General features: G+C 45.0%; 1 protein-coding gene across 1 annotated transcript in view; it reads left to right on the top strand.

The window, feature by feature from the left end:
- The window catches only part of MTMR7 (myotubularin related protein 7), a 67384-nt gene that overhangs the window by 36278 nt on the left and 6510 nt on the right, over positions 1–24596 (top strand). Inside the window, exons 7-10 of the mRNA XM_056558940.1 lie at positions 7545–7677; positions 20956–21065; positions 22001–22126; positions 22243–22292. Coding sequence (XP_056414915.1) covers positions 7545–7677; positions 20956–21065; positions 22001–22126; positions 22243–22292 — 419 coding nt within the window. The remainder of the gene's footprint in view (positions 1–7544; positions 7678–20955; positions 21066–22000; positions 22127–22242; positions 22293–24596) is intronic.

Raw genomic sequence — 24596 nt, 5'->3', positions numbered from 1 at the left:
AGAGGTGAGGATAGGGGGGGCGCAGAGGAAGAAAGGTGAGGATACGAGGGGCGCAGAGGAAGAGAGGTGGGGATAGGAGGGGCGCAGAGAAAGAAAGGTGAGGATAGGAGGGGCGCAGAGGAAGAGAGGTGAGGATAGGAGAGGCGCAGAGGAAGAGAGGTGAGGATAGGAGGGGCGCAGAGGAAGAGAGGTGAGGATAGGAGGGGCGCAGAGGAAGAGAGGTGAGGATAGGAGGGGGGCAGAGGAAGAGATGTGAGGATAGGAGGGGTGCAGAGGAAGAGATGGCAGGATAGGAGGGGGGCAGAGGAAGAAAGGTGGAGATAGGAGGGGGCAGAGGAAGAGAGGTGAGGATAGGAGGGGTGCAGAGGAAGAGAGGTGAGGATAGGAGGGGTGCAGAGGAAGAGAGGTGAGGATAGGAGGGGGGCAGAGGAAGAGATGTGAGGATAGGAGGGGTGCAGAGGAAGAGATGGCAGGATAGGAGGGGGGCAGAGGAAGAAAGGTGGAGATAGGAGGGGGCAAAGGAAGAGAGGTGAGGATAGGAGGGGTGCAGAGGGAGAAAGGTGAGGATAGGAGGGGTGCAGAGGGAGAAAGGTGAGGATAGGAGGGGTGCAGAGGGAGAAAGGTGAGGATAGGAGGGGGGCAGAGGGAGAAAGGTGAGGATAGGACTCTCTTTCTATTAGATATCCCCCCCCCCCCTTTAGGCAGGCAGATAGGTTGTAAGCAGACTTCAGCCACCAACACCTCCCTTTCCACCCTCTATAGACAAATAGATCTCCCCCCTTTAAGCACTTAGGTTGGCAGGCTTCACCCACCTAGACCCCCCCAGTCCATTTTTCTGCACGATTTAAAAAAACATAACAAAAAGTTACCTTTCACCACACCCACGCAGAGCTGTTACGTCCGGCGCATGAACGTCCGTGTCATCGCGTAGGCGGCGTGATGACATCATATCATTGCGCCACCCATGCCATGACACGGACGTCCTGCATGACCTCCCGTCGGTAGGTGGAGTGAGTGGCGGGGCTGGGAGCTTATAGCTCTCTGCTCTGCCACTCTGCGGCCGCAGGTCCTGATAATAGTGTGAAGTGGCGGCCATAGTGTGAAGTGGCTCTGCTGTCGCATTGGGCAGCGAAGCATGGGCCGGCCACTGCCAGCCCAAGGGGCGGGCAGCCTACCGGGGATTATCCCTGTATCCCGGTAGGCCAGTACGGCCCTGCTTTCCTCTTCATAAACCCATACCCGTGTTTCTCAACCAGTGTGCCTCCAGGTGTTGCAAAACTACAACTCCCAGCATGCCCGGACAGCCAAAGGCTGTCCGGGCATGCTGGTAGTTGTGGTTTTGCAATATCTGGAACCACCCTGATTGGGAAACCCTGCCATACCCTCTTGCTTTATCCACCTTCTCCCCTCCTTGGATGAGTTTGAAGGACATATACCTTTATTCAGCCGTAAAAATTAAAGGGGTATTCTGGGCAAAAATATTTTATCCCCTATCCAAAGGATAGGAAATAAGGTGTCTGATCGCGGGGGGCCGGCTGCTGAGTCACGCCCTCTCCCATGGACATGAATGGAGGGGGCGTGGCGTGACGTCACGTCCCCAGTCCCGGAAACCTGGAGGTTTCCGAAACTGGAGATTCAGCACCCGCATAGAATGCGGGTGCTACAGGGAGATCGCAGGGGGTCTCAGCAGCGCCCCCCACGATCAGATACCTTATCCTTTAGATAGGGGATAAAATATTTTTGCCCGGAATACCCCTTTAACACTGTCAGTTTGCTGGGCTTGAGCAGGGAAGCTCTAGCAAACTGACAGTGATGGCGCACACGTGGGGAGGCAAGAAGCTGCTGCTAAAGTCATCAAACTCACGTAGCATGCACAGGAGGGCGGAATAGGGAAGTAGGAAGAGGCATTATGGCCATTAATGCACCTTAGGCTTGGCCACACCTCCTTGACTCTGTGCACTGGGAATAATGAGAGTTCTTTTTAGGGAGACGCAGCCATGGATATGTAAACAACCGGTACAGTTAGTCTCATTGGACTAATAGCTATTTACCATGTAATCCCTGTAGTACATGTTTCCCAGGCGACAGCTTCACTTTAGAGTACAGAGAACAATCTAACGCAGAGTTTCCTAACCAGGGTGTGCCTCCAGCTTGTGCGAAACTACAACCCCCAGCATACCCGGATAGAAAAAGGCTGTCTGGGCATGCTTGAAGTTTAAGTTGTGCAACAGCTGGAGGCACACTGGTTAGGAAACACTGATTTAAAGGGGTACTCAAGTGGAAAACTTTTTTTTTTTTTTTAATGAACTGGTGCCAGAAAGTGAAACAGATTTGTAAATGACTTCCATTTAAAAATCTTAATCCTTCCAGTACTTATTAGCAGCTGTGTGCTACAGAGGAAATTCTTTTCTTTTGAATTTCTTTTTTGTCTTGTCCACAGTGCTCTCTCCTGACACCTCTGTCCGTGTCAGGAACTGTCCAGAGCAGCATAGGTTTGCTATGGGGATTTTCTCCTGCTCTGGACAGTTCTTGATACAGGCATCAGGTGTCAGCAGAGAGCACTGTGGACAAGGCTTATTAGCATACAGCTGCTAATAAGTACTGGAAGGACAAATATTTTTTAATAGAAGTCATTTACAAATATGTTTAACTTTCTGGCACCAGTTGATTAAAAAAAAAAATGTTTTCCACTGGAGTACCCCTTTAATGTGTAACATTTTAAATACAATAGAAATTGAACATTTGGTGTGAAAACGACACATATTACTATCCACACTTTACAGATTTACAATGACATGCCTGAATAAGAGCCACACAATAAAATGAGTAGAGGAATTGCAGATGAACCCTTGTTTGTGTAACCTTTCATCTTTATTCCTTTTCCATGTTGCTTTGTTAGATAGGAAGTGCTGCCACCCAATGTCTTCTCTATGATCTGCCCTCGGCATTTCTGCTTTTCCTCTTTCCTATGGAAATCAATGTATGGTTCCTTTAGTTGGCTAATATGCTGACTGATTCTATAGAAATACTGCGAAAAACTGTGGTGAAGTGTGAATGCGCCTCTGCTGCATTATTGTTTGGCCATTGTGCAGTTTTGCAGTTCAAGGTTAAATGTAAAAATGTTCTTATCCTTATAGTTCCCCTATAAAAGTGATGGGCACCATGCCTCCACAGAAGAACAGTGTTGTCTCGCCATCACTACATTCATTCTTTAGTTCTAGCCACAATGCCCGCAGCAGGGATAAGTATAGTACATGAAATCCATGCTGCTACTCCTATATTTCCATTAAAAGGACTCTTTCTATAATGACAGAAGTTTTGTGTTATAGCTACGGTAATAGTGATCATGTTGGGGGGGGGGGGGCAGCATTTTGATATGAAGTCATGAGTTGTGCTAAGAGCTCCCACTATACAGCTCTCAGAAGCAGAGTTCACAGAAGGCTGCATATGTTGCCCGATTTTGAGGGAGAACTCTGACAAATTCTTAAACCCCCTCATTATTGCTGAAAACACTACCGGTAATTCTGATAGGCTGAGAGCAACTGCTTGACACTAGTTCACACTTTTCTCAAAATGCTTTTTTAGCTGGATGCCATGTGGGTTGCCTGTGCCCAATGCAGGGCAAGTATTGTTCGTAGTGCACTAGACTATTGAATGGCTTGTAAAGGCCGCCAACATGGTTGGCACTGTGGGCTTTGTTTCAGTGGTGTTCTAAGCTGTCTGCATTGCACATCTTAGAATTGACATACAGTAGCAGGGACTCCTGTCTATTACCGTACTCTGGGCTCCTGTCTATGACCGTACTCCGTACTCCTGGACAGTAGTTAACAGCGATGCATAATCGTATTTATCGGCGTATAACATGCACTTTTTAGGCTAAAATTTTTAGCCTAAAGTCTATGTGCGTGTTATATGCCGATACACCCCCAGGAAAGGCAGGGGGAGAGAGGCCGTCGCTGCCCACTTCTCTCCCCCTGCCTTTCCTGGGGTCTAGAGCCCTGCTGCCGGCCCTTCTCCCCCCCTGTCTATCGGCGCCGCTGCCCGTTCTGTCCCCCTGACTATCGGTGCCGGCACCGATAGCCAGGGGGAGAGAAGCGGCGCCGACAGCCAGGGGGAGAGAAGGGGCAGCGGCACCCATTAACAGTGCCGCTGCCCCATTGCCTCCCCCCATCCCCGGTGGCATAATTACCTGTTGCCGGGGTCAGGTCCGCGCTGCTTCAGGCCTCCGGCGTGCGTCCCCTGCGTCGTTGCTATGCACTGCACGACGCGGCGCACTGACGTCATGCACCGCACCGTGCAGCGCATAGCAACGATGCAGGGGACGCACGCCGGAGGCCTGAAGCAGCGCGGACCCGACCCCGGCAACAGGTAATTATGCCACCGGGGATGGGGGGAGGCAACGGGGCAGCGGCGCCGGCAATGGGTGCCGCTGCCCCTTCTCTCACCGATAGTCAGGGGGACAGAACGGGCAGCGGCGCCGATAGACAGGGGGAGAGAAGGGCCGGCAGCAGGGCTCTAGACCCCAGGAAAGGCAGGGGGAGAGAAGCAGGCAGCGACAGCCTCTCTACCCCTGCCTTTCCTGGGGGTGTATCGGGGTATACACGCGCACACACGCACCCTCATTTTACCATGGATATTTGGGTAAAAAAAACTTTTTTTTACCCAAATATCCTTGGTAAAATGAGGGTGCGTGTTATAGGCCGGTGCGTGGTATACCCCAATAAATACGGTACTTTATGCATTTCTGCTGATTAACACTTACTGGGCCAGGTGCAAGAGCTCTGTAGATACAGAGCAAGGTGGAGGCTGGCTTTTTATGGATGGACGGGCTATGTCTAGAATGGGGCAGCATCTGCTAGATATGGTGATATAAGAGGTATGTAGCCTTCAGCATTCCCATGATGCTTTCTCTAGTTCCCTTTTTTCTCCTCTGTGGATTGGCCATTACTCATATTAGCCTGAAAACCCCATTGTAAGCTGTACTATTTTACTTCATTAACAAAATTAATGTCAATGTTTATTAATCTGTCTGAGACAAACACTGGAGTGTTTTGCCCATAACAACCAATCACAACTCAGCTTTCTTTTTAACAGAGCTCATTAACATATGAAAGCTGAGCTGTGATTGGTTGTTATGGGAAAATCACTCCAGTTTTTGTCTAGGTGAGATTGATTAATCTGGGCAATTGTGTCATTAAATATGGACATTAGCAAATTTTAGCATGAAAAGTGGTGAAACTCTTTAATGTATCCGCTGTATGAGTGCATGCCCTGACTTACATGGACGCTTTCATTTGCGAAAAAAACTTTTTCTATAATGTAGAGAAAAACATTATGAAGGAGATTTATCATTCTTTTCAAATGTATGGCTTTTATATTACAATTTTTTTTAAATTTACTTTTGCTTACATGCGACCTATTTATCAAATAGTCGCACGACCTTGATAAATAAATCGCACGTAAGCAAAACCCAGGAAACCCGCTTACAAAAGCATTTTTAAAGCAGAAAAGTTTTCCCTTATATTAATAGCTGAAGTTCTTTATGTACCCTTTATTACCAGTAGCGTTGTTCGAGAGTGACGGGGGAGGGGGGGGGCATACCGCATCGGGTGACTCCCTGACTGGCCTGCGTGGCACTAAATAGCTGCACTCCAACTATCACACAACAACCCATCCACCCTCCTCAGAAATAAAAAAAATTTTAAAAACATACTATGCCATAATGCCACACCATGAATATCTGTACTCTGGAGGCTTTTTTGTTTAATTTTGAGCCCACATTTTGTGACATTGGTGGGCGGAGTCTTACGTCGCTGCGCTGAGGCCGGAGTTTACGTCAGGAAGGAAGACAGCGCAGCACCAACAGACACATAAACAATAGTGAAGCCACAAAAAAAAAAAAAAAACGGCTCGGTACGTTACCCACCCCAAAATGTGCATGAAGCTGTATTACTATGGAAGTTTCTTTTTTTTTTTTTTTGTAAGTTAACATTTTAGTGCCACATATGGGTTATTTACGTAGTCTGTAAAAATTCTTACCCAATTATTTTGTGCCTTATTCTGTTTTAACACAACTTTAATTTTAAAATGTAGTGGGTATGTGTCCTAAAATTTACGAGGTGTGCAGTGTGTATTTTCAACTTTAAAATTAATAGAGTTATTAGTTATATAATACATTTTGTTATATAATTAAAATTAATGTAGTAGCTTTGTTTCATGATGCGGAACAAGAACAGTTGTTAAAGTGGGTGTTGATGTCCTTTTCTGCAGACTTTGCACTTTCTGTAAGCCAGGTTGGACCTGGAATACATATGCGACTTTTAAATGGAGATGCAACTTTTTTTCTACATAAATAGCGACTATCGCATTTGATTAAATACATGACCACTGCAAAGTAAAAAATTACTACATGAGCAGATTTCAGAAATGTGCTTTGGAATAAGCAAAAATAAAAAAAGTTGCAGCATGTATAGAAATGTCGCACGTGCGCAAGTACAAGCGACTTTTTTACGCAAAAAAATCTACTATGAAGCTTGATAAATCTCCTTCTATATGTATATTGGATGAAAATGTGTATATGTTTGGGTGAAAAAATGTTATCTAGTTCGAGATAAGTCAGAAACATGCACAGAGCCCTGCTTGTCCTCAGTATACAGAGCCCTGCTTGGTCCTCAGTGTACAGAGCCCTGCTGGTCCTCAGTATACTGAGCCCTGCTTGGTCCTCAGTGTACAGAGCCCTGCTTGTCCTCAGTGACAGAGCCCTGCTTGTCCTCAGTGTACAGAGCCCTGCTTGTCCTCAGCGTACAGAGCCCTGCTTGTCCTCAGTGTACAGAGCCCTGCTTGTCCTCAGTGTACAGAGCCCTGCTTGTCCTCAGTGACAGAGCCCTGCTTGTCCTCAGTGTACAGAGCCCTGCTTGTCCTCAGTGTACAGAGCCCTGCTTGTCCTCAGTGTACAGAGCCCTGCTTGTCCTCAGTGTATAGAGCCCTGCTTGTCCTCAGTGTATAGAGCCCTGCTTGTCCTCAGTGTACAGAGCTCTGCTTGTCCACCCACACTTTCTGTATCTCCACAAACAAAATACTGGAAAAAAATAAAAAAAATTCAACCAATGTATATTACAAATCTACATATAACGCTGTTACCTACATTATATAAAAAGTTTTTGCAAATGACAGGTACACTAAAGGGGTACTCCACTGCTCAGTGTTCTGAAAATGTAGTTCCAATTGCTTTGAGCCAGCGCTGGGGGCTCGTGACGTCACGGCCACGCCCCCTTGTGATGTCACGCCCCCACCCCCTCAATGAAAGTCAATGGGAGGGGCATGGCATGGCGTGACGTCATGAGGGGCATGGCTGTGCCGTCACAAGCTCCTGCCGACTGCTCTAAATGTTCGGAACAAAATGTTCTGAAAGATGACCCCTTTAAGGTCGTACTACTATGAAGAAGTGTTTGTATAATGTTATCCTCGTAGTTCTCAGTTTTTTTTCTATATAGATTATGTTATTTACATAACTCAACTAGAATAACTCCTTGATATGTTTCCAGCTAAATGCAATGGCCAACAGAGCAGCAGGGAAAGGTTATGAGAATGAAGACAACTACTCGGACATCAAATTTCAGTTTATTGGCATTGAGAACATCCATGTGATGAGGAACAGTTTACAGAAGATGTTGGAAGGTAAATATTCCCAACTAGTGTCTTAGCACCGGTGTTACCTGCAGTTACCATCAGTATTACTAGTGGCTTCCTATGTGTTTTTGTAAGGCAAACCTCATGGTCAAGATGCTGCTCATAGTAATATAAGTGATGAAATCTATCAACCTATCTCCACTACACCGTCTAGTTTGTCAAGACATATAATGCATTCAGAAAGTCTTTCACTTTTTCCACCTTCCACAAGGTCTCACAGCTGATAATGCATATCAGAGCAAATACCAAGCCATGAGGTGGAACTAACTGCCTGTGGAGCTCAAATGGAGGATTGTGTGGATGCATAGATCTGGAAAAGGGTACAAAAAAAAAATTCCTGCGCTCTGAAATGTGGGCCATCCAAATCGACCACATTATAATCCCTGCAGGCAGTGGCTGTCCATTGCCAGCCCACAGGATAGGTGGCCTATTGGGAGTTTTTCCGGTATACCAGTAGGCCACTCCAGTCCTGGTTTGATCTGTAATGCACTGTTAAAGGGGTATTCCGGGCAAAAACATCTTTTCCCCTATCCAAAGGATAGGGAATAAGATGTCTGATCGCGGTGGGTCCCAGCAGCACCCGCATTCTATGTGTATTCAGTTTCGGAAACCTCCCGGTTTCCGGGACTGGGGACGTGGTGTCACGCAACGCCCCCTCCATTCATGTCTATGGGAGGGGGCGTGACGGCCATCATGCCCCCTCCCATAGACATGAATGGAGGGGGGTGGTGTGACGTCACGTCCCCAGTCCCGGAAACCCAGAGGTTTCCGAAACTGGAGACGCAACCCCGCACAGAATGCAGGTGCTGCAGGGAGATCGCGGGGGATCCCAGCAGCGGGCCTCCCGCGATCAGACATCTTATTCCCTATCCTTTGGATAGGAGATAAGATGTTTTTGCCCGGAATACCCCTTTAATAGCTCTGGCACTGCCATCATTATTTCATTATAATAAGAAGCATGGTTGCCGTGTGAACAGATACTAAGTATTAGATGAGATTAGTAAATCTTCCCCATCGTCTCTTGATTCATTCTACCTTATCTGGACTTGCTGTTTAAAAAAACACTTAATTTAATAATAAAAGTGAAAAGGGCATAAAAAAGCTTGGTGAGGGGCAGGGCTTAGCTTAGGGGTGGAGCCTACTGTTTTGTTTATTGTACCTCCTATTGCAGACTGAGCAGTAGGGGGTTGTCTTGCTCAAAATTGGTACCCATAGGTCTTATCACAGGATCTCTGCCACACATGCTTATATATTAGATTATAGATGTTCCTTAGTGTTGTATGATTTCTGCCCCCCGGAATAGCACTTGGAAGGATATATTGCTATAGAGAATCTTATAAAGTATTTTTCGTCCTATAGGACGCACCGGCGTATAAGACGCACCCAATTTTTAGGGGCAAAATCTAAAAAAATTAAGATTTTGAACCCAATAGTGGTCTTCAACCTGCGAACCTCCAGATGTTGCAAAACTACAACTCCCAGCATGCCCGGACAGCCAACGGCTGTCCGGGCATGCTGGGAGTTGTAGTTTTGCAACATCTGGAGGTCCGCAGATTGAAGACCACTGCAGGAGGAGGTAATACTCACGTGTCCACGCCGTTCCGGACCCGTCACCGCTGCTCTGGATGTCGCTCCATCGCTGTCGCCATGTCCCCGTCGCTCTGGAACGTCTCTGCTGCCGGCCGGGTATCCTCGCTCTCCGTCGCCGCCATCACGTCATTACGCACGCCGACGCACGTACGCGACGACGAGGAAGGAGAGCGCCGGCACACAGGGGATCCCTGAACGGAGAAGACACCGAGGAGGCAGGTAAGGTCCCCCCCGGTGTCCTGTAAGCACTAACCCGGCTATTCAGTCGGTCTGTTCGGGACCACCGCGGTGAAATCGCGGCGGTCCCGAACAGCCCGACTGAAGAGCCGAGTTAGTGTCACTTTACCTTCAGACGCGGGGGTCAGCTTTGATCGCCGCGTTTGAAGGGTTAATACAGGGCATCACCGCGATCGGTGATGTCCTGTATTAGCCGCGGGTCCCGGCCGTTGATGGCCGCAGGGACTGCCGCGATAGGGGTGTATTCGCCGTATAAGACGCACCGACTTTTTCCCCCCCAGTTTTGGGGAAGAAAAAGTGCGTCTTATACGGCGAAAAATACGGTAGGTCCTGTCCTTTAGAGAGCCATGTGAGACCCTTGTGTCAGGTAGAGGGACTACAGAGAGTGGTGAAATATATTGGTACACGTCATTAGAATGGTTGTTGATCTGACTCCTATTTACAGGCTGCTGCCTTCAGATATGAATCTGTATTCGGCCTGGTAGGAAATTTCATAAGTTCAGGTAACATGATCTGCAGGGAGAGTGGATGAAGCACGACTGTGGCACTAAAATTATACCCAGTGCGTCAGTAACCTTTGGTGTGTAAGATAAACAGGTCACAGTAGTTCACTTTCATTTTGGACTTCCTTAGTACAGATAAACATGAATGGAGTCCGTTCATGATGCGTATACACAGTCATATTGTCTAAACCTCCCGAATGTTGTTTCTTCACAATCAGGAGATGATCTGTTGTGGGGAGTGTGTCCTCTGAGGTCCGCCACCAATCCTTTTTTCCCCAGGAGATACGTGGATGTTAGACGTGTCTGGTAGCAGCTGATCTCCATCTCCCTATTATTAAACAATAAACATGCACACCCAGCTGATCTAAGCATGCATGTTCATGAGGGATGACTGCTGTCTGGTGTAATTGGCCACATTACCATTAGCTGTTCACACTGGCCAAACATTTATATGAATCCCTGGTCTCCAGAGTTCAGACCTTAGTTACAGGGTGTATACACAAGTATAGTATCCTGCGCATATTTAAAGCTACAGATTATAATGTAAATCTATGGCATAAAATCTGCAGCGTCAAATATGCAGCAGTAAATATAAACCCTAAGTATATACCATCACTATTCTTTGTTATGTGTTGCTCCCTCTGTTGTTTTTCTTCTCAGAGCAGATTGGGCTATGCTTTAGTAGCTTCATAAGGGCCAATTCACACTATGGATTTTCCAATCGGAATTCCGTTCTCAAAGGGATTCTGCGGCACTATTCACACTATGGAAATTCTGCACTTCAGACTCTGCCAAAAGAATCATTCTTTTGACAGAATCCACTCTGAAATGTATTGTCACCTATTCAGATGGCATATTTCCAAGCAGTCCCAACCATCCCGGTGTGAGGTGGTTTTTTGCACCCCCGTAGATCCATGCGTTCGCTCCTCCCCCAGCTTTCCGAACATTTCCGAAGCTAGAACTGGGGGAGGGCAGAGCAAGGGGAGAGAGAAGGTCCACGCCCCCCCCCCCCCTCATCTCCCCTCCTTGAGCTCGGCTGCTCTGCTGGACGCAGATCTCTACGGCACACCCCCTCCCTGAGGACATAGATCTCCACGGCAGGTCCCTCCCTCATCTCTCCTCCCTGAAGACGTAGAGCAGTGCTCCCAATGAGCTCTATGTGTAAAGGGGGACATACTGCAGGGGCTAAAGGGGGACATACTGAACGGGCTAAATGGGGACATACTGCACGGGCTAAATGGGGACATACTGCACGGGCTAAATGGGGACATACTGCACGGGCTAAAGGGGGACATACTGCACGGGCTAAATGGGGTCATACTGCACGGGCTAAATGTCCCCATTTAGCCCGTGCAGTATGTCCCCCTTTAGCCCCTGCAGTATGTCCCCCTTTACACATAGAGCTCATTGGGAGCACTGCTCTATGTCCTCAGGGAGGAGAGATGAGGGAGGGGACCTGCCGTGGAGATCTATGTCCTCAGGGAGGGGGCGTTCCGTAGAGATCTGCATCCAGCCGACCTCAGGGAGGGGAGATGAGGGAGGGGGCGTGAACCTCCTCCCTCCCCTTGCTCTGCCCTCCCCGAGCTCTAGCTTCGGAAATGTTCGGAGAGCTGGGGGAGGAGCGGACACATGGATCTACGGGGGCGCAAAAAACCACCTCACACCTGCACCGCCTGGTGCCCACTTCAGACAGGATCTCCGCCCAGAATATTTTGTATTGTAAATGAGCCGTAAGATTAGCAGACTATAGTTCCCATCATGCATTGCTGCTATATATTCCAGGCTGTTTTACCCCCATATTTTCCTGACTGCTTATCAAAACTGTCTAAAAGGCATACTATCTTTGTTGCCCATAGGAACCAATTAGAGCTCAGTATTCCTTTTAGACAGTTTTGATAAGTGAGTCCCATCTCCAGCCTCTTGTGCACTTAATATTGTGCTCCCTCCCTGCTGAGCCTGTCACATTAGTTCCTAGTTCCTATCCTCTGTTGTTACATAGATAAACAGCTCACTCTCCATAACTTCTAGTGTCCCTGAGCAAGTGCAGAACTACAGGTTGTACCCCTAGGTGACCTGCTACAATCATCACATTTTGGGGGAGTAAGTGATAAAAAAAATTATGGAGGAAAATACTGAAAATATTTGAATGGGAACTGTTGTCCTGCAAAAAAAAAAAGTATTATACTTCTGGAAATAACCTGAATGTAGTCACTAGGTGGGACATTTATTAAAACCTGTGAGGAAGAGTAGTGCTATTGCCCATAGCAACCAATCAGATTGTTTCTTTTATTTTTAGACAGTCCTCTGAAAAATGGAAGCCGCAATCTGGTTGGTTGCTATGGGCAACTGCACCACTCTTCCTTTACACAGGTTTTTATAAATCTCCCCTTAGTGGATTACATTTGTAACTGCAGTGTTTTCCTGTCCACTTAAAGTATTATTATGGTTTTGGCCGGCATAAGGAAACGGGTGAAACTAAGAGAGCTATCCCGTTGCCTGAAACTAGTGCCGATACTCACGCCATCAGATGGACTTTCTAAAGTTCCATTCCGGAAGCCCAATTTAAGTCAATTGGACTTCCTGGATGGGAAATTATGCAGTCTGTCTTATGACGAAGTATCGGTACTAGTCTTGGGCAACAGGATAGCGCTTTTAGCCTCACTTGTATCCTGCCACCGGCTGGAGAAATAGTAACTCTTAAAATAAGACACAACTGCAGCTACTTGCATTGTCAATAGAAATAGTACATCCAGGCAAAGACAAAGCACAGGCAAACCTTTAAAAGGCTGCGGCCCTTGCACGGGTGCCAGGAGTCGTACTTGTGTTGCTCTAATATTCATGGCCTATATGGAGGCTGTATCAGCAGCCTCCCTCATAAACATGATGTGAATGGGACCTTATTTAGATGCCTACTATAATGAAAGTAGGACCTGCTGTTGTCCCTCCTCCACCAGCCGACAACTTGCAGCCAGTACTAAAGAGATACCAATCACAGGTGTCTGTGGTCAGTAGACATCTGTATAAATCCCCTGGGCTTCAGTATACATGGGACAGCAGAGCCGAGCCTGAGTGGCCTGGGGTCCCAACTCCCTGATGGACTAATCAGCTAACACTGTTGTCGCGACCGAGCGACACCATTGGCGCAGAGCTCGGCAACGTATGTCACACTTACATTACATAATTGTGTATTAGGAAAGTAGTAACATTAGCTCGGTACAAACTCTTACACAAAAATACTAAATAACACATTGAGCCTGGTTAAAGGGGTACTCCGGCACTAAGACATCTTATCCCCTATCCAAAGGATAGGGGATAAGATGCCTGATCGTGGGGGTCCCACTGCTGGGATCCCCATGATCTCTGCTGCGGCACCCCATTACAATCAGTCCCCGGAGCACGTTCGCTCCAGGTCTGATTACTGGCGATCACGGGGGCTGGAGCATTGTGATGTCACGGCCCCACCCCCTTGTGATGTCACATTCCGCCCCCTCAATGAAAGCCTATGGGAGGGGGCGTGACAGCCGTCACGCCCCCTCCCATAGGATTTCATTGAGGGGGCGGGGCGGAGCGTGACGGGATCACGAAGTCCCCAGCGATCAGGCATCTTATCCCCTATCCAAAGGAGATGTCTTAGCGCCGGAGTACCCCTTTAATATTATTTAGTACAAAAAAGGCTGTACAAGAAGAACATCCATGTAAAAAAAAGTGGATATATCCAGCACAATAAAATGAACAATAATTGTAATCACAAAATTGTCTTGCAAATGCAATAGAGATTCAATGAAGCCCCCGAGACAGGTATAATTCTAATTTAAAGCACTTTTGACCTTCATTGTGATGCTCCTAGTGAAGCCTCAGAAGTCTGGAGGTCAGAGAATGTTTAGCTTCCCCTGCAGTTTAAAATCCCAGGTGACCGGTACAGTTTATATAATAGGCCTTATGTTGCTTTGTGATGGTCCCATTAGATTTTACACTTTGAAGCCCCCACAGATCTTAATATACTACACAATAGAACATTTCCATCAGGGTCGTAGATTCTAAGAAAAAGGGATGCAGTTAATGTCCCTAAATACTAAGAATTATGATTCAGAGGTCATTCTTTGAATTGTAAAGCATTTCTTCTTTTTCTAGATGTCCTTGTAAGAGGTGAGGACCCACCAGGGGGCTAACGCCATGATTATTATTTCATTGTAGGGTATCATTGTGGAGTTGTAGGATATCGTCTTCTCACAGCTTGATCTTTTCCTTTAAAGAGGAAGCTTTAGATTTATCGCGTCACCATTATGCATTGTTACTTATTTTTATGTTATGTGAATGTTTTAAGAACATTGACCACTGAGCCTTTATTATATAATTCTTAGTAAAGAATATTACTAAAGATAATATACAATCGTATTTGTTGTACCTGCGGAATTTAATTCCAGTCCCTTCCTGCTTCCTGGCTGATTGTGTCCTGACCCCGAGCTGACAAGTGATATAGACTGAATGATATTGGACCCTAAGGCCACTTGTCAAGTTTCAGACATTTATGATGAGGATTATTTATGTTTTTATACAAATGTTGACTACTTTAAAGGGGTACTCCGGTGAAAACCTTCTTTTAAATCAACTGGTGGCAGAAAGTTAAACATATTTGTAAATGACTTCTATTAAAAAATCTTAATCCTTCCTGTACTTATTAGCTGCTGAATACTACAGAGGAAATTCTTTTCTTTTTGGAATGCTCTCTGATGACATCACGAACACAGTTCTCTCTGCTGATGTTATTATAATAATAATAACGCTTTATTTATTGTTGTCCTTAGTGGGATTAGAACCCAAGTCCCCAGTACTGCAAGGCAGCAGTGCTAACCACTGAGCTACCATGCTGCCCTTAGCATACATCTGCATGGTTGCTAAAATGGACAGAGATGTCAGCAGAGAGCACTGTGTTCGTGATGTCACCAGTGTTCCAAAAAGAAAGGAATTTCCTCTGTAGCATTCAGCAGCTAATAAGTACTGGAAGGATTAAGATTTTTTAATAGAAGTAATTTGCAAATATGTTTAACTTTCTGCCACCAGTTGATTTAAAAGAAAAAAGGTTTTCACCGGAGTACCCCTTTAAGCAGATTTCTGGGCTGTCAGAGGTTTTTCAAAACTCCCAATAAAAACAAGTGACTTCTGAATGGTTTCTATGCATCCTCATTGCTTCTATGTACCAGGTCTTGTCCATATGATGTACTGTCCCACAGCAGCCACTGGACAACATGGCTACATGACATTGGCCCTTATTTTCTATTGCAAACCCGACATGTTTTGTCGGGTTGTGCGGCAGATTCTGGCGCATTGCGCTAGAAATTCTGTCTGCGCCAGAATTTGCACCAGAATTGAAAAAAAAAAACAACTAACTCTCCATTTTGCTAAGAAAACCCAAAAAAAGGGTCGTGGCGTAGTCACAGAAAAGAGGCGTGTTCCCGACATTTTCACAAAATCCCAACATATTTACTAAGGTGTCCACAGAAAATGTGGTGGATTTGAGCTGAGGAAAACCAGACAGATCAGAACATGTGTAAAAAAAGCAAAATGTAGGGAAAGTGTAAAATGTAGGGAAACCTTAGTAAATACCGTGGAAAATAAATTGTAGGGAATTAAAACCCACAAAGAAACCTACACAACACTCTTAGTAAATAAGGGCCATTGTGTCACCAAAGTCACCAATGGTTAGCAAATACATGGAAATAATAGGGACTGGCAGCTGATACATTAGAAAATGTTATACTGAAGTATATTTGAATGTATCAAAGCATATAGTGTGACACTTGATGGCATTGTATACACTGCTGACAATATAAAAGGGGTTTTCTAATGGGTTTACAAAGTTGTATATAGGCTGTGGTAAAAAAAAAAAAAAAAAAAAACATCCCATTAATACACAGTTTTTTGGCATTGAAGGGTCCCCCACCGGAAGTTCTGCAATGACATTTTGTACATTGAGTCCTGCTTCCACCATGCTCAGCCAATGGATTGCCTATGATCCATATGCTTGCTCCATGCTCTTTTTCCAATGTAATCACAAGTATGGCAGTACTACTATATGGATTTTATTAAATCACCAACTCCACCTACAGAGCTCTATCCTGCTCCGGTTAACGGGCTCTGCATTCAGTATGCGTATACCTGTTTTAGAATAAAAGGGACCCATTCAATACGACGCTCCTCAAGTACAAAACTTTCTCTTCATTCTCTCCTTCAAAACAATGTAACATTTTTATAACAGACTTTATAAAATTGCGTTGCCTGGAGATGCCTCCTTTACAGTCATTGCTGGGTTGTGACGTGATGTTTCAGGGCATGATTAACCCCTTAAGGACTAAGCCCATTTTGGCCTTAAGGACTCAGACAATTTAATGTTTACGTTTAAATTTTTTCCTCCTCGCCTTCTAAAAATCATAACTCTTTTATATTTTCATCCACAGACTAGTATGAGGGCTTGTTTTTTGCGCGACCAGTTGTCCTTTGTAATGACATCACTCATTATATCATAAAATGTATGGCGCAACCAAAAAACACTATTTTTATGGGGAAATTAAAACGAAAAATGCAATTTTGCTAATTTTGGAAGGTTTCGTTTTCACGCCGTACAATTTATGGTAAAAATGACATGTTCTTTATTCTGAGGGTCGATACGATTAAAATGATACCCATTATTACATACTTTTCTATTATTGTTGTGCTTAAAAAAAATCACAAACTTTTTAACCAAATTAGTACGTTTATAATCCCTTTATTTTGATGACCTCTAACTTTTTTATTTTTCCGTATAAGCGGCGGTTTGAGGGCTCATTTTTTGCGCCATGATCTGTACTTTTTTTGATACCACATTTGCATATAAAAAACTTTTAATAAATTTTTTATAATTTTTTTTTTAATAAAATGTATAAAAAAAGTAGGAATTTTGGACTTTTTTTTTTTTCTTCACGCCGTTCACCGTGCGGGATCATTAACATTTTATTTTAATAGTTCTGACATTTACGCACGCGGCGATACCAAATATGTCTATAAAAAATGTTTTTTACGCTTTTTGGGGGTAAAATAGGAAAAAACGGACATTTTACTTTTTTAATGGGGGAGGGGATTTTTCACTTTTTTTTTTGTACTTTTACTTTTACATTTTTTTACATTTTTTTTTACACTTGAATAGTCCCCATAGGGGACTATTCATAGCAATACCATGATTGCTAATACTGATCTGTTCTATGTATAGGACATAGAACAGATCAGTGTTTTCGGTCACCTCCGTGGGGCGTTATGAATGATCGGATCCCCGCAGCAGCGCTGCGGGCGATCCGATCATTCATTCAAATCGCGCACTGCCGCAGATGCCGAGATCGCGGGCGTCGGCCATTGCCGGCGGGTCCCTGGCTGCGATCAGCAGCCGGGATCAGCCGCGCATGACATGGGCATCGCTCCGATGCCCGCGGTTATGCACAGGACGTAAATGTACGTCCTGGTGCGTTAAGTACCACCTCACCAGGACGTACATTTACGTCCTGCGTTTTTAAGGGGTTAAGGCTAAGTTTCCACTTGTTTTTTCTTCTGGCAGTTTTTGGAGATCTGCCAGTACAGTTTTTGAGCCAAAGCCAGAAGTGTATTCAAAAGGAATAGGACATATAAAGGAATGTTCACACTACGGATAATGAACGGAATCTTCTGGTGGCTGCCACCGCAATACTTCGGCGGTAGGACCGCGCGGCACTGGGCCGTCACCATTGACGGCTATGCAGTGTTTGCGGACTTCCGTGCAAAGAATGAACATGTTCTTTCTTTGCGCGGAACAATTTCAGTGGCGGAATTGTCCGCCGCTGAAATTCCGCAGTGTGATCGGGTCTCGCGGAAGACCCATTCACACTGATGAAAATGTTCACAGCACGTTATTTCGTTTGCAGCATTCCGCTCACGGAATTCCACGGGAATTACATAGTGTGAACATACCCTTATACTTCTCTTCCCTTATGGATCCACTTCTGACTTTGGCTCAATATCTGCAGTTGCAGTTTTCCAAAAACTGCCAGAAAAAAAAAACAAGTGGAAACTTAGCCTAAGGTGTACACCCTGAAACATCGCGTCACAATCCAGCAATGACAATGAAGGAGGCATCTCCAGGCAACTGAATTTAAAGGGGTATTCCGGGCAAAAACATTTTATCCCCTATCCAAAGGATTTGTCTATGCTATTCTACGTGGGGACTGCGTCTCTAGTTTCGGAAACTTCCGGGACTGGGGGCGTGACATCACGCCATGCCCCCCTCCATTCATGTCTATGGGAAGGGGCGTGACTTTCTGAAGCTGGAGATTCAGCACCCGCATATAATGCAGGTGCTACAGGGAGATCGCGGGGGGTCTCAGCAGCGGGCCCCCTGCGATCAGACACCTTATCCCCTATCCTTTGGATAGGGGATAAAATATTTTTGCCCGGAATACCCCTTTAATAAAGCAGACACATGAAGAAAGGAGCGGAGCAACTCACCCGGTAAGTAGATAGCAGCAGGATAGATCACTTCATGTCCATATGGTGAACAAGCAGGGAGGTGGTAGATGGAAACGGGGGAATCAGGCGTCGGGCGCGACGCCTGATTCCCCTGTTTCCATCTACCGCCTCCCTGACTATTCACCGTACAAATGTGAAGTGATCTATCCTGCTGCTATCTACTTACCTGGTGAGTTGCTCCGCTCCTTTCTTCATGTGTCTGCATTATCCATCTCTTCATTCAACGCGTGCAGCACCACCAGCAGCACACACTCTCAAGATCCTAGCAGAACACATATTGGCAGTGCCGGACTTTACTTTCTTTTGTGATCACATGAATTTTATAAAGTCTTTTATAAGAATGTTACATAGTTTTGAACAAGAAAATAGAAAGAAAGTGTTGTACTTGAGGAGCATGACATCTAATCTGTGAGTTCCCTTTTGTTCTAAAATAGTTATACAACTGTATATTTCCACATATTAAATGCATAGCTTGCTCCGTGCTCCTTTCTCCTGCATTTTTTTAAAAATGTTCTTTACTCCAGATTGTACACAATTCTTATTAAAGGGGTACTCCCGTGGAAAACGTTTTTTTTTTTTTTTAATCAACTGGTGCCAGAAAGTTAAACAGATTTGTAAATTACTTCTATTAAAAAATCTTAATCTTTCCAGTTCTTTGTAGAGTCTGTATACTACAGAGGAAATGGTTTTCTTTTTGGAACACAGTGCTCTCTGCTGATATCATGACCACAGTGCTCTCTGCTGACATCTCTGTCCATTTTAGGAACTGTCCAGAGTAGCATATGTTTGCTATGGGGATTTTCTCCTACTCTGGACAGTTCTTAAAATGGACTGAGATGTCAGCAGAGAGCACTGTGCTCATGATATCAGCAGACAGCTCTGTGTTCCAAAAAGAAAATAATTTCCTCTGTAATATTCAGCAGCTAATGAGTACTGGAAGGATTAAGATTTTTTAATAGAAGTAATTTACAAATCTGTTATCTTTCTGGCACCAGTTGATTTAAAAAAAAAAACGTTTTCCACAGGAGTACCCCTTTAAAACTAACTGGAAAGCCACTAGTGTCAACAATGGCAGCATGCTTACTCTCTTCTCAGCCTGTGTGTCCCAGTAGGTAGCTGTAGTTATTTGTTCTGGTAGTTATAGATATCAATCTATTTAATACATTAAAGATTAGGGTGTAGGCTTGTGTATATATCCTACGCTGTATGTATGTACAGCTCAAAGGTCTCCTGCTGAGAGATATGGAATAAACAGACCTCATGTACATGCTAATCCGCTTCTGGGGAAAACTTTATGCAATGTGTGCTGAGAAGTATAATTCACAGTAAATGTGCACAGTGTATGTAGAAAGTAGGGATCGACCGATATCGATTTTATAGGGCCGATACTGATAATCTGTCACCTTTCAGGCCGTTAGCCGATAACTTATACCGATATTTCTGTATAAGTTATTGGCTATTTCAAAACCCCCCGGCGGGGCAGAAGCCGTTGCAGATCAATGATTTAAAGCGGGCGCTTTAAATCAATGAACTGCAGCGGCTTATGCGGTGCCAGAGACTGCTGCCGCCACCCGCATCTCTCCCCCTGCCTGTCCTGAGTCTAACCACCACCATTGCCCCATTGCCTCCCCCCCATCCTCTGCCCACATACCGCCGCCGCTGCCCCATTGCCTCCCCCCCATCCTCTGCCCACATACCGCCGCTGCCCCATCACCTCCCCCCCCATCCTCTACCCACATACCGCCGCTGCCCCATCACCTCCCCCCCCATCCTCTACCCACATACCGCCGCTGCCCCATTGCCTCCCCCCATCCCCGGTGTTATAATTACCTGTTCCCGGGGGTCCGCGATCCTTCTGGCTCCGTCGGCATCCAGCGCTGTCACTGTGCGTACTGACGGTGACGTCGCGTTGGTGACGTCACTCGTCATTACCCAGCGCACAGCAACAGCGCAGGAGCCAGAAGGATCGCGGACCCCGGGGAACAGGTAATTATAACACCGGGGATGGGGGGAGGCAATGGGGGGGCGGGGGTTGGGGCATTATCGGCATATCGGCAAGGTAATTGCTGATACCGATAATGTCCAAAATCGCGATTATTGGCCGATAATATCGGTCAAACCGATAATTGGTCGATCCTTAGTAGAAAGGTCAGAGAAAGTGCCCCTGCCGCCCACTGTACTACACCAAAAGCATCTACAATGGTCAAGGGAACACCAAAACTGGAGCTGCTAGAGTAGTCTTACTTTTAGGTCAGTGGTCTCCAAACTGTGGACCTCCAGCTTTTGCAAAACTACAACTACATATACATACATGAAAAACTTGCAGTGGCTATAAAATGTTGTGGAACTGGCATATTTTTCTATAGAATATCTATATGAATGGAGCTTATTGTCCTGTTCGTGATTGCAGTATGTGAGCACCGATCTCCTTCTACGGGCGAATTTCTTTGGGGTCTCGAATCCTCCGGATGGTTAAAACACATCAAGACGATACTGGATGCTGGCATCTTCATTGCAAAGGTATTCAGAGATGTTGTATCTGTGTCCTTTACAGCCTTGTAGTACAGCCGGAAAAACTATTTAGATATACAGATGTAACCATGTTATCTTGAATGCATTAACTTAACGCGGTAATGTGTTGTGAGGGGTTATTATTATTAATATTATTATTATAGTCGCAACAAAGAAGAAGAGAAATAATCGGCAACTCACCGCGGCCAGCTGAGTAAATCTTCTTTTATTTCATACTCACAATAATCTCATATGGGAAGAGGGTAGTGGGGGGACACAGGATGGCGACCAAGCTCCGTTTCGCACGATGTTCGTGCTTCCTCCGGCCATGAATGGCCGGAGGAAGCACGAACATCGTGCGAAACGGAGCTTGGTCGCCATCCTGTGTGCCCCCACTACCCTCTTCCCATATGAGATTATTGTGAGTATGAAATAAAAGAAGATTTACTCAGCTGGCCGCGGTGAGTTGCCGATTATTACTCTTCTTCTTTGTTGCGATTCCATGCACTATCACTAGTCAGAGCACCACCTCTAGCAATCCTTAGTCCTAGTCTGCCGTGTCATCACCGTTCTGCACCTGAAGGGAAAGTAGTGCCGTGTTGTCTATCTATGAACTATTATTATTATAGTGCCAACATCTTAGGATAATTCATGTCCACTTCAGGATGCAGTACAATATCTTGACTCGTCTGGGATCAGGATGATGCTGGCTACATCTGTATAGTAGATGTATCTTCTATATCCATGTTCCACTGCCGGTTGTTTTGCTTGTGCTGCTCTAAACAATTCTTGTGAGAACATCCTTAAAAAAAAGTCATATAAAAGTTTCTGCTGTCACAGAATGAAGCTTTTAAGTGGACATTGACCCCACACAGCTAATTTAATTGGAATTGAAGTAGAATTTATTTTTTTTAGTAACTTTTTGGTCTTACTTGCACATTCAGGCCATATCAGAAGAGGGCGCCAGTGTGCTTGTTCATTGTTCTGATGGTTGGGACCGCACTGCTCAGGTCTGCTCTATATCCAGTCTATTACTTGACCCTTATTACAGAACCATAAAAGGATTTATGGTAAGAGATGTTATATAACATATGTGGTGATATTGATAGTATGTTTTTGGTGACATTGCTGTTTGTATAGTATTATCATTTTGAATCTAATAAAACATTTTCTCAATTGCTAATAGGTGTTAATAGAAAAAGACTGGATTTCATTTGGACACAAGTTCAACCACAGGTAATGCCGGTCACCGCACACATACTGAAAAAGTCATCTGAACGTTGAGCCACATAGGTTTTTGTTATATTTTATGAGTTAAAAAATAGTGGTTTCCAGTAGTAAAAGGACTTTCCTGTCAAAAGGAGCAAAGCTAATATTAAAAGGGGTATGCCCTGCTCATAAAGTGATGGCACATCAGTGTTATATGTCATCATTTTATCATTGACAGGGGTCCAACTTCTGGGATCCACAACATCTTGTGTTTTTACCTGCACAGTGGTGCCCCCAGCCACCTGGCTTTTCACGGTACTGCAGCACACTCCATTCAGGTGCCTTTAATTGCCATGATCGCTGAGGGTCCCATGGGTTGGTAGATCCCAGAGATATGCTGGTAGTTTATGAGATGGAAAACTCCTTTAATTCAGCATTTTCCTGGTTTGCCCAAAGTAGGTGATAGATTGAAAGGCAAATCTATAATATATAGAACTCAGTGGGGAAGATTTATCAACACCTGTCCAGAGGAAAAGTTGCTGAGTTTCCCATAGCAACCAATCAGATCGCTTCGTTCATTTTTGAAAAGGCCTCTGAAAAAATGAAAGAAGCGATCTGATCTGCACCACTCTATCTCTTCACAAGTTTTGATAAATCTCCCCCAATGTGTGTGTGTGTGTGTGTGTGTATATGTGTATGTATGTGTGTATGTGTGTATGTGTGTATATGTGTATTTATGTGTGTATATGTGTATGTATATGTATGTATGTATATGTGTGTGTATGTATGTGTGTATGTATGTCCGTATGTGTGTATGTATGTATATGTATGTATATGTATGTATGTATGTATGTGTGTATGTATGTGCGTATGTGTGTATGTATGTGTGTATGTATGTGTGTATGTATGTGCGTATGTATGTGTGTATGTGTGTATGTGTATGTATGTATATGTGTATGTATGTGTGTGTATGTATGTGTGTGTGTATGTATGTATGTGTGTGTGTATGTTCCAGCATCACGTCCAAACGGCTAAATATATTAACATGAAACTTGGCACACATGTTACTTATATGTCAACAACAAACATAGGATAGGTAATTTAACTCTTACCCACCCCAATTGTGAGGGTCTGGGTTTTTGTTTAAAGTCCAATACAAGTCAATGTGAAATATATGTCACTGCATAACTTCCAAACGGCTGGAGATATTTCGATAATACTTGGTCACATGTTACTTATATGTCCACTAAAATTATCGAATAGTTATTTAACCATAACCTATCCCCATTTGTGAGGGTTTGTGATTTTTGTTTAAAGTCCCATGCAAATCTATGGGGAATGTATGTTCCCACATAACTTCCGTATGGCTGGAGATATTTCAATAATACTTGGTCACATATTACTTATATGTGAAATAAAAATATATGATAGTTAAATTAAGGGGTATTTGGGCTTTGTACATCTTATCCCCTCTACAAAGGATAGGGGATAAGATGTATAATCGCAGGGTCCTGCCGCTGAGGACCCCTGCTATCTAGGTGCAGCCCCAGCATTCTGTGTCGGGCACTGCCTCCGACACGGGGACGTACCGGCACAGCCTAGCCTCCTCCATTCATGTCTATGGGAGGGGGCGTGACGGCTGTCAAGCCCCTTCCCATAGACATGAATGGAGGGGGCATGGCTTGACGTCACAAGGGGGGGCATGGCCGAGACATCATGTCCCTGTCTCGGAGGCAGTGCCCGGCACAGAATGCCGGGACTGCATCTAGATCACGGGGGTCCCCAGCGGCGATCATACATCTTACCCCTATCTTTTGGATAGGGGATAAGATGTATAAAGCTGGAATTCTGGAATTTACCCTTATGTGAAGGATGTTTTTTTTGTTTCAAGTTCAATGCAAGTATATGGGACTTCCAGTACCACAAACTCCGCTCTGCATCTCCTGGTGAATGCATCAGTCTGGCTTGTAAGCCACCGCCTCCCTGCATGTCACACCTCATCTTGTAAAGCCACACCCACCCTTTAAGCCACACCCCTTTTATTTCCTACCCTTTATGTGCATCGGTCTGGCTTGCAAATCACGGCCACTACCACAAAGCCACATCCCCTTCTATTTTCGGCTTACAATATTTTTATCACAACTCAGCCCCACCTGAGGTCGGGATATGAGGTTAGGCTATAAGGTCGGGATATGGGGATGAGGACGGGTTATGAAGACAGGATATAAGGGCAAAATATGAGGACAGAATATAAGGTCGGGATATGAGGACGGGATATGAGGTCAGGCTATAAGGTTGGGATATGGGGATGAGGACGGGCTATGAAGACAG

The sequence above is a fragment of the Hyla sarda genome, chromosome 1 (genome assembly GCF_029499605.1).
Source record: "Hyla sarda isolate aHylSar1 chromosome 1, aHylSar1.hap1, whole genome shotgun sequence".
Classification (NCBI taxonomy): domain Eukaryota; kingdom Metazoa; phylum Chordata; class Amphibia; order Anura; family Hylidae; genus Hyla; species Hyla sarda.
The sequence above is the reverse complement of the archived record's forward strand: the minus strand, read 5'-3'. Positions and strand labels throughout refer to the sequence as shown.